The sequence below is a fragment of the Malaya genurostris genome, chromosome 3 (genome assembly GCF_030247185.1).
Source record: "Malaya genurostris strain Urasoe2022 chromosome 3, Malgen_1.1, whole genome shotgun sequence".
Lineage (NCBI taxonomy): Eukaryota > Metazoa > Arthropoda > Insecta > Diptera > Culicidae > Malaya > Malaya genurostris.
This window is the reverse complement of record NC_080572.1, coordinates 270,944,488-270,955,348: the sequence shown is the minus strand read 5'-3', so window position 1 is coordinate 270,955,348 and position 10,861 is coordinate 270,944,488. Positions and strand designations below refer to the sequence as shown.

At 37.7% G+C, this 10,861-nt stretch overlaps 1 protein-coding gene across 1 annotated transcript; it reads left to right on the top strand.

Moving 5' to 3' along the window:
• The first annotated feature begins 9,102 nt into the window (after nt 1–9,102).
• Nucleotides 9,103–10,311, top strand: LOC131436732 (37 kDa salivary gland allergen Aed a 2-like). The gene is made up of 2 exons (XM_058605612.1): nt 9,103–9,830; nt 9,887–10,311. Exons 1-2 carry the CDS (start codon nt 9,144–9,146, stop codon nt 10,118–10,120), a joined length of 921 nt encoding a protein of 306 aa, XP_058461595.1. The 5' UTR covers nt 9,103–9,143; the 3' UTR covers nt 10,121–10,311.
• The last annotated feature ends 550 nt before the right edge of the window (nt 10,312–10,861 follow it).

Genomic DNA, 10,861 nt, shown 5'->3' with positions numbered 1-10,861 from the left:
ACCATTTCAATATATCCTAATTCAATCTTTATTGTTATTGATTACTATTACACTAATACTCTGAACCAATAGTATTTATAATTACCAAACATGCTTACAATATGTATTATGCCTGAGTTTAGTAGCAAGCATAGATGCTCCTTTCAAAGAACGATTCAAAACAAGAAAACGTTCAAACCTTTTCGGTACATTTACCATTTCCAAAGAGTAATTTACCGCATGAATGACCGCGGATGAATTTTATTATCGATTAAAAAACTGTAGCAATTAGAAAATACTGGACAGTCAGTAGACAGCGAAAATGTACCAAATAAATACACTTTTCATTGACGTATATATTTTTGAATTGTAATTCTGACACCAGGTTATACATATGAATGTTACACCCAAACCTCCGTTTACGAACACTTTTTATACGTAACCTCTTTTTACGTACCTCTTTTTACGAACCAAATCTCAAATAACGTAAACTTTTTTTACGAACCAAATCCCAAATAACGTAAACTTTTTTTACGAACCTACTTCGTAAAAAGAGGTTTTGTCATTCATCGAAAGTGATTTCCGACTCCATGGAAACTACTACAATATTGGTATTTTTGGAACGGGTTTAAGGAGTAGATTCCGGAAAATGATGTTTGACATATTTTGGAAATCCAAGATGGCGACTTCCGGTTGATTGATATTCCTTGAAAACCCATACAATATGGGTATTTTCGGAACGGAATTGATGAGTAGATGTCAGAAAACGATGTTTGAGGTAGTTTTGAAATTCAAGATGGCGACTTCCGGTTTGTTGATATTCTTTGAAAACCTATATAATATGGGTATTTCCGGAACGGGGTTAATGAGTAGATGTCGGAAAATGATGTTTGAGGTGGTTCTGAAATCCAAGATGTCGACTTCCGGTTTATCGATATTCCTTGAAAACCCTTGCAATATGGGTATTTTCGGAACGGAATTGATGAGAAGATGTCGGAAAATTATGTTTGAAGTGGTTCTCAAATCCAAGATGGCGACTTCCGGTGTGTTGATATTCCTTGAAAACCCTTGCAATATGGGTATTTTCTGAACGGAATTGATGAGTAGATGTCGGAAAATTATGTTTGAAGTGGTTCTCAAATCCAAGATGGCGACTTCCGGTGTGTTGATATTCCTTGAAAACCCATACAATATGGATATTTTCGGAATGGAATTGATGAGTAGATGTCAGAAAACGATGTTTGAGGTAGTTTTGAAATTCAAGATGGCTACTTCCGATTTACTAATATTCCTTGAAAACCCTTACAATATGGGTATTTTCGGAACGGAATTGATGAGTAGATGTCAGAAAACGATGTTTGAGGTAGTTTTGAAATTCAAGATGGCGACTTCCGGTTTGTTGATATTCTTTGAAAACCTATATAATATGGGTATTTCCGGAACGGGGTTAATGAGTAGATGCCGGAAAATAATGTTTGAGGTGGTTCTGAAATCCAAGAAGTCGACTTCCGGTTTATCGATATTCCTTGAAAACCCTTGCAATATGGGTATTTTCGGAACGGAATTGATGAGTAGATGTCGGAAAATTATGTTTGAAGTGGTTCTCAAATCCAAGATGGCGACTTCCGGTGTGTTGATATTCCTTGAAAACCCATACAATATGGATATTTTCGGAACGGAATTGATGAGTAGATGTCAGAAAACGATGTTTGAGGTAGTTTTGAAATTTTCGGAACGGAATTGATGAGAAGATGTCGGAAAATTATGTTTGAAGTGGTTCTCAAATCCAAGATGGCGACTTCCGGGATGTTAATATTCCTCGAAAACCCTTACGATATGGGTATTTTCGGAACGGGGTTAATGAGTAGATGTCCGAAAATGATGTTTGAGGTGGTTCTGAAATCCAATATGGCGACTTCCGGTTTGTTGATATTCCTTGAAAACCCATACAATATGGGTATTTTCGGAACGGTATAGTGTTTTAAAGGAATAAAGAGTTGAAGGAAAATGGCAAAAACTTTCAAAAGATAATAATCAACCGGAAGTCACTGTTTTGTCATTCAAGACCACCTCATATATAATTTTCCGACGTCTACTTTTAAATCTCTTTCCGAAAGTACCCATATTGTAAGGGGTTTCAAGGAATATCAACAAATCGGAAGTTACCATCTTGGATTCAAGAACCACCTCAAACATCGTGTTCTGACAACTAATCATCAATCCCGTTCCGAAAATACCCATATTGTATGGGTTTTCAAGGAATATCAAGAAACCGGAAGTTGCCATCTTGGAAATAAGAACCACCTCAAACATTGTTTTCTGACATCTACTCATCAATCCCGTTCTGAAAATACCAATTATGTAAGGGTTTTCAAGGAATATCAAGAAACCGGATGACACCATAATGGATGTCAGAACCACCTCAAACATCGTTTTCTGATATCTACTCATCAATCCCGTTCCGAAAATATCCATATTGTAAGGGTTTTCAAGGAATATCAACAAACCGGAAGTAGCCATCTTGGATTTCAGAACCACTTCAAACATCATTTTCCGACATTTACTCATTAACCCCGTTTAAAAAATACCCATATTGCAAGGGTTTTCAAGGAATATCAACAAACCGTCGCCATCTTGAATTTCAAAACTACCTCAAAAATCGTTTTCTGATATCTACTCATTAACCCCGTTCCGAAAATACCCATATTGCAAGGGTTTTCAAGGAATATCAATAAACCGGAAGTCGCCATCTTGAATTTCAAAACCACCTCAAACAACGTTTTCTGACATCTACTCATCAATTCCGTTCCGAAAATACCCATATTGCAAGGGTTTTCAAGAAATATCAACAAACCGGAAGTCGCCATCTTGAATTTCAAAACTTCCTCAAACATCGTTTTCAGACATCTACTCATCAATTCCGTTCCGAAAATACCCATATTGTAAGGGTTTTCAAGGAATATCAACAAACCGGGAGTCGCCATCTTGAATTTCAAAACTACCTCAAACATCGTTTTCTGATACATACTCATTAACCCCGTTCCGAAAATACCCATATTGCAAGGGTTTTCAAGAAATATCAACAAACCGGAAGTCGCCATCTTGAATTTCAAAACTACCTCAAACATCGTTTTCTGACATCTACTCATCAATTCCGTTCCGAAGATACCCATATTGTTAGGGGTTTTAGGCAATCTCAATAAACCGGAAGCCGCCATCTTGGATTTTGAAACGAACCCAAACATCATTTTCTTGCACTTACTCTTCACATCCGTTCCGAAAATAAACATATGATGCGCGGTTTCCACAATAATCACACAAAACTTTTTTTACGAACCAAATCCCAAATAACGTAAACTTTTTTTACGAACCAAATCCCAAATAACGTAAACTTTTTTTACGAACTACCTCTTTTTACGAACCCCCGTTTAGTTCGTAAATGGAGGTTTCGGTGTATATGTTTCAATGTTCTAAATGAACAATAATACTTGGCTTGTATTTATTTCATTCAATAGTCTGCCTAGGTTAATTTTAAGTTTTTCTACAATCTGAATTGATATCTATCATTTGCTATTACACTACAAAGCAACATCAATGTATTGAACTAAACAGACATTATTGGCATTATAAACGTCCCAATTTATTGCATTCAACTCGTTGTTATTTCAACACAAAACCCAATACATAAATTCGTGTCATGTTTTCATTTGTAATTTTCGCTCACGATATAACGCCATCGACCCTACTGGACACCAAATTTATCAAAAACGTGATACGCGCACTAGAGATGGTCGGATAAGCACCCGGAGGACCGAATGTCATATACCATTCGACTCAGCTCGACGAACTGAGCAAATGTCTGTGTGTGTATGTATGTGTATGTGACAACTAATGTCACTCGATTTTCTCAGATACTGCTGAACCGATTTTCACAAACTCTAATTCAAATGAAAAGTCCTACGGTCCCATAGATCGCAATTGAATTTTATCTGGATCCGACTTCCGGTTCCGGAATTACAAGGCAATATGTGCAAATCTATGAGAACATGTGCATTCAATTCTCACGGAAATTTCTCAACCGATTTTACAAACTAAGATGCCAATGAAAGATCTTAAAATTCTTTGAAAAGTCTCCGAAAAGTTAATCCAGAACCGACTTCCGCTTCCGATATTACAGTGTGATTAGTAAAAATTTTCAATTTCGTGAGTATTTTTCACACCATCGATGGCGATACGAGGAGCATATTTCTATAAAATTGACTGGTAAATTCATCTAGTTGGCAGAAGATTTTCAAATCTACTTTGGGACAATCAGTTTGCGGTTTGCGCTTCCGAAAGCACCGGAAATAGTAAAAAAGCTAAAAAAAATGGAACACTCTTCGATTTCTCAGCAACGGTTAAACCGATTTTCTCAAATCATGATTCAAATTAAAGCTCTCATTGTCTTTAAAGAAGCTGTGCAATTTCATCTAGATCCGACTTCCGGTTCCGAAATTATAGGGCAATGAGTATCAAAACTTTCAAACTGTCATACAAAATGATGCAAAATCGGTAGTTTACACCAAAGAAATTTTTTAATTTTACTCAAGTTTGAAAACGAAAATCTCGACAGAACCTTCTAGTGATAAAAAACACTTATATGAGAAAGGCATCATTACACCACTAGGTGGATTAAAAAAGGCTTTTTGTCTCTTTTTCATCAAAAACATATCATTCTTTAAAGAATGATCACAGTTGAATCAAACTTTGACATATCACAGATAATGCAATAAACTTAATTTATTGCATAACATAACGAAAAATATTTTAATCATCATAATTTTGCACAACTTTTTATATACAAAGGATTTAATGTAATGTATAGGCCTTTGAAAATCGAGACAAAACATTCTAATACGATGAACCATCGTAGATTCTAAATCTGTTGGAAAATTTATAACGTTTGCTTCTAATTTTTCCAAGGGCCAAAAACTCATTGGAATATTTCGTATTTTTTAGACAATAAGTTCAGGTGTTTATATGCTAAACAATGCTATGATTATGTTAAAAAAGTGGAAGTTAGAAAAATCAGAAAAACTTTTTCCTTGATTATGTTTTCAGCTAGACATTTTAAAGTTAAAAACGAGCCAAATTATCAAAACTCAAAATATTATTGGTCATTTTTTGCTGCGTAATTTAACAATGCTGAAATATTACTGGGACTTTTCATTGACTCTTAAACAAAATAGGTATGGCCACCAGAATCATCGAAATTTCAAATACAATTCATCCTGTAGTTCTGGAACCGGAAGTCGGATCCGGTTAAAGTTCAATAGCAACATATGTGATCATAAGGCTTTTTATTTGAGCCATGAGAAACCGAAGCATTGTTTGTCTATCAATTTATAAGACGCACACATAGAAACAATTTTGTGTACAGTCTTAGGGTTTCTGATTCCGGTGCCGGAAGTCGAATCCAAATAAAATTTCGTGGTATTCCATGAGACCTTGAGCACAAACTTGTGAAAATCGGTTTAACTGTCCCTGAAAAATCGAAGTAAGTTTCGTTTGTGGACAGGTTTCGAGCTCTATTCTGAGTAGCACTTGAACCGGAGCAAGACCTTAAAATTGAAACAGTTCTAAGCACAGTTTGGCAGAATTTTGTTGTTCTTTGTAAGTCACTCAATTATTGATGGGAAATTTTTATCATAATTTATTTTAAAATTCCGAAACCAGAAGTCGGTAAAATATAATTGCAATTTATGGAATTAAATAAATCTAAATATAAGAAAATCAGTCGATTCCACGTCCACGAAAAATCTAAATGGGACTTCATGAGGAAACCGATATGACCGAAATAAGTTTGTTCGGAAATCTTTAAAAAAAATCATTGAATCTTGAAATAAGAACGTAACCAGTTCCGTTTTCGAAGTTTTTGATCACTATTTCCTATAATTTCGGAACCGGAAACTATGAACTGATATAGTCGAAATTGGTTCGGCCAGCAACTAAATAAAGTGCAATTTGGAATCAGTGTCGAGCCAAATTTAACAATATATCACTCTGAAGTTCCGAAGCCGACAGACATAATTCAAGACCAGCCTTTTGAACCGCAAGACCTTTCAATTGAACCAAAGTTTATGCGAATTGGAGAAAATGAAAACAAGGCCCATTGTTGAAATTTCTGACAAAAACGAAAACTAGCAACCGATATAGCCGAGCTCAGTTTGTATGACCAGCAGCTAAAGCCGAACTTCAATTTGAAACAGTTTTGTACCAAAATTAGAATTTTTTTCCAAATTTTGTATCGTCGTTGCAAATGACGATATTGGGAGGAACAGGTTTTCTGTACTTCCGGAACCACGAATAGTTTTTTGGCATATTTTGGCCTTTCTCAAATAGAAAAGCTGCGCAACCTGTGAAAACCGACTTTTTAAACCGAGCCCGAGTGCCATATACCATTCGTCTCAGTTAGTCGAGCTCGCAAAATGTCTGTGTGTATTTATGGTTTATGTATGTGCGTATGCAACAAAAATGTACACTCCATTTTCTTAGAGATATCTGGACCGATTTTCACAAACTCAAATTCAAATGAAAGGTACCTCGGTTCCACAATCTGTTATTGAATTTTACTCGCATCGATCTTCCGGTTCGAGAGTAATGAAGTAAAATGTTCAAAAAAAAAGTGCACTCGAATTTCTCATACACCGCTCAACCAATTCTTTCCAGCTTAGAGTCAAATGAAAGGTCTTACAATCTCATAGAACCCTATCAAATTTCACTCGGATATGATTTTCGGTTCCGGAATTGCAGGCTTATAAGTATAAAGACTTCATTTTCAATAGTGTTTTTTTAAACATAACACTGAAAAATCGAGTAGGTGAAAGGTTATTTTTAGTAAATGACCAAATACATAGAATTTGGGTATACTGAATCCCATTTCCGGAACTACAGAAAAAAGTGTACTCAAAGCCAGAAATCAGTTCAATTTCCATAAGTAAGTGTAGAACTTTGTCTGGATCCGAATTCCGGTTTCGGAATTGAATGATTAAGTTTGTATGAAATTGCAACCCGTCATTTTGAGCCTAATGCAAAATTAGGAACAAATCTTTTAAATTTGGTCCAAATTGTTCTAATTTGAAGTTTTCGTAAATTGCTGGTCAAATGAAATAATGTCGGTTACCAGTTTCCGGTTCCACAAGCACCGAAAATATTTATCGAAAACACAAAAACGGATCATTTTCTCATTTCTTTCAAATTATGATAAAAAACGATATTTAATTCAAACTAAAAATTGATCCTTTATTGTACGAGGTTGAACTTGAGCATAAAGAAAACCGGATGAAATTTAAGTTATACCTTTACGAGTTTTCGAACTTTTGATCGAACGCTCTTAATCAAGTTCCGGACAAGTATTGCATCGCATTTTTTGGACGCTTGAGCCCAAATTTTTCTGAACTCCTACATGTTCCCAGCTGCCTAGCCAGTCTTCTTGAAGACCCTCTTCACGATTGCCCAGTAACGTTCGATGGTTCGAAGCTGAGAGCAGTTTGGTGGATTGATATTTTTCTCAACGAAATAATACCCTTTTCCGTAAGCCAATTGGGAGTGGTTTTGGCATAGTGAGCCGACGCCAAATCCGGCCAAAGCAGTGGAGGTGTACTATGCTTCTTATATAAAGGCAGCAATCTCTTCTGGAGACACTCAGATGGATAGATTTCTGCATTTATAGTTCCGGTAATGTAAAAAATGGTTGACTTCGAACCACAGGAACATATTGCTTGCCATACCAGTACCTTTCGACCGAATTTCTCCACTTGAATCCTCCCCAACGACAACAGCAAAGTTTTGTGTACCTGGAAGGGTTTTTGAGTCCTCTTTTACATAAGTCTCATCGTCCATCAAAACGCATGCATACGGACCCTGCTAAAGACGCGAATACAATTTCCGAGCCCTTGTTTCTGCTTGCTTCTTCTGTTTTACACTTTGTTCCGAGATTTTCTGCTTCTTGTAGGTCTTTAGGTGATTTCGCCTCTTGATACGCTGGACCATTCCGACACTCGTTGCTGCTGTTTTGGCAAAATCACGTATTGACATTGATTTGTTCTTCATGATTAGAGATACAACTTTCTGGTCCAGTTTCGGGTTGGAAGAACCGGGTTTTCTGCCTCTTCCTGGTAGCTCATCCTCATCGAAAGCTGACAGCCAAACGCACAGCGTGCTGCGATCTGAGCATAAAAAACCATCACAAATACATGCGTACAACACAAATGTATGTGGATAGCTTATTTTCGATACACTCCTCGTTATATTGATGACACTAGTGTTTTGGTTCGGTTCGTCGTCACAGTCGTTCGAAATTTTCAATCGGACGTGAGGAATCTCAATTCATATTGCAAAATAATAAGTAGTATTTCACAGTGTTATTAGATCGTTCTGAACAATTACTTAACTTTACGAGTATTTACAATAAAAATAGTTTTTAGTTTCTAAAAAAAACCTTTCATTTGAATGTAAGTTTCTGAAAATCGGTTCAGCCATCTCTGAGAAAGTCAAGTGCACATTTTTGGTTATTTTATCACACATATCACCCGGTTACTTCGGCACCGATAGTCGAATATGAATAAAGTACAAAGCAGGGTTGTGGGACCACAAGATCGGTATGTGGCACTCGATCATCAGGGCTTCGGTTTATTAGTCGATTTTCGCAGTGATTGCATTGCTTTGTAATGTGAAATTATGTCATTTAATTCAAAAACATAGTCTACTACTCATTGAATAAAATTGCTTAACCAGAGTCACGCACAGAAATTCCGATTTCGGATGCACCGGCGAAATGATAATCCTCTGTTTGTAAACATGCTTTCATTTTATTTACACCTAAGTAGAAGAGTATAACACAATCTGACCTCAATTGCAATTGGTTTTTTGTTTTTCGATTACTATCAGCGTAGTAAAAAAGACAATTCGTGGCAAATGGTAACAGATGAGAACTTTGATTTTAATTTTGCCATGATCTTCTAATCAGGAATCTCCGAGATAAAGCAAAGCCCGCATTTCCGCGTCATTTCTGCGTCATGCTGATGAAATGCACAACCGAGTCAGCTTCTGCTGATTGATTCACTTAGTATCAATTGAGCACTTGTTGCGTCCGGGACAACAACTCGAACACTTGTGGCACGATAATGACAGTGGTGACGTTTTTCGGTCTGCTTTTGGCGCTAGCTGCTCCGGTTTGGTGTGCCGTCGTACCTTGCGAGTCGCAGAACGAGTCTCTTACCGGGACTCGAGCTGTCCCCGAATGGGTTCCTCGAAATCCGGAACAGACCCTGTACGCGTATGTCCGCTGTCTGAACGACTCTTCGGCTAGTGTCGAAATGAAGATCGGTTGGGTACGGTGGCAACCGGACAGTTCACCGGAAAGTCAGTGCTACGTCAAGTGTGTCAGTGAGGAACTCCGGTTGTTCGACACCAAGGAACACCGATTCCATCCGGATAGATTTGTGAAGCAAGCGCGTGCATTCTACAAATCGGATCCGGAAAAGTTACAGGCACTGGAGAGGGACGCGGAACCGATGTTGTCGGGGAAACTGGAAGAAGTTTCGTGTCAATCCGTGTTCGAAAAGTATGCTCAGTTCTATACGGCCCACACGGACACAATCCTACGGATGTTCCACGGACACTACCAGGACATTGGGCAGACTTATAAGCGACTGGGCAATCAAGTGAAGCAAATTGGACAGACTTTTTTGGAATACTGCGAAAAGTTGCACAACGCCAAGTGGGATCAGCACGATAGTTGCCCTTCGGGTGCTCTGTTGGATTGCATTATGCGAGGGTTCCGTTGGATTAGCGAAGAAAATGAATTGAACGTAAGTGATCGGTTCGCATTTTTTTTGGGAAACTAGCTCATACATTTCCTACATAGATCAACGAAATTCGTCGCGACTACAACACCGCTGGCTACAGTGACGAAGCTGACTCGTGTGGATCATTAACTGCCAATGCTCCCGAGTTGTACCGCTGTCTGCGTGATAAAGGCGCCGAGAAACTAGGCAAAGTGATAGAGGAGCGTAATCAGCGTACGGCGTTCTATTTTGATGTAGCATCCCAGGAAGAGCCGTGGAAGTCGGCGGTTGAGTTCGCTGATAATCTGGTGTAAAATTCTTCTGGAAGCTCCGCTATCAAATATGTGATGGATGCTGTTGGAATCGCATGAACCCATTCCAGATAAGGATGCATTCCGCAGCTTGTTTGTTTTTTTTTGGTAGCATTGTTTACATCGTATCCTAATTATTTCATCAAGCATAGGAATCGTGATAATACAACTAGTGTGATTTAAGAAAAGCGAAAGCCAACTGTTTTATTGAGCAATAGAGCTGCGCTAAGAACCTAACAATCACAACATTGCAATTGTCGATTCTTGTCGTGACCTCCGAAACCTTAGTATTACATTCCATTTGTGGAGCTTGACCTTCTGTTTCAACAGACTTTGCAGCCTATTTACATTGCATGGCCTGTGCTACGATCCTACTTACACTAAGACCAGTGCCCTATGTATTGAATTGCCAACTGTGTTATCTAAAAAGTTATTGATTCAGCTAACATTTCTGTAGGTTTTTTCCATAATCAGAAGGTTAATCCAGAACAAAAAAAAATATTTTGGACCTTTTGCCAATCAGCATTATTAAAAAATGACACTTTTCACTAATCAATACCCAGTTGCCCTCAAAATAATTGTTTCGACCAATTTGATTCACATTGAGATTAGATTTTTTTAACAGCAACCTTTACCTGATACACACTGAATAAGATTGTAAATAGCAAACAGGTTGTAATTCCCGGAACAGGAAGTCGGATCCGGGTGAAATTTAGGAATTCCGTATGGGACCACGAGACCTTC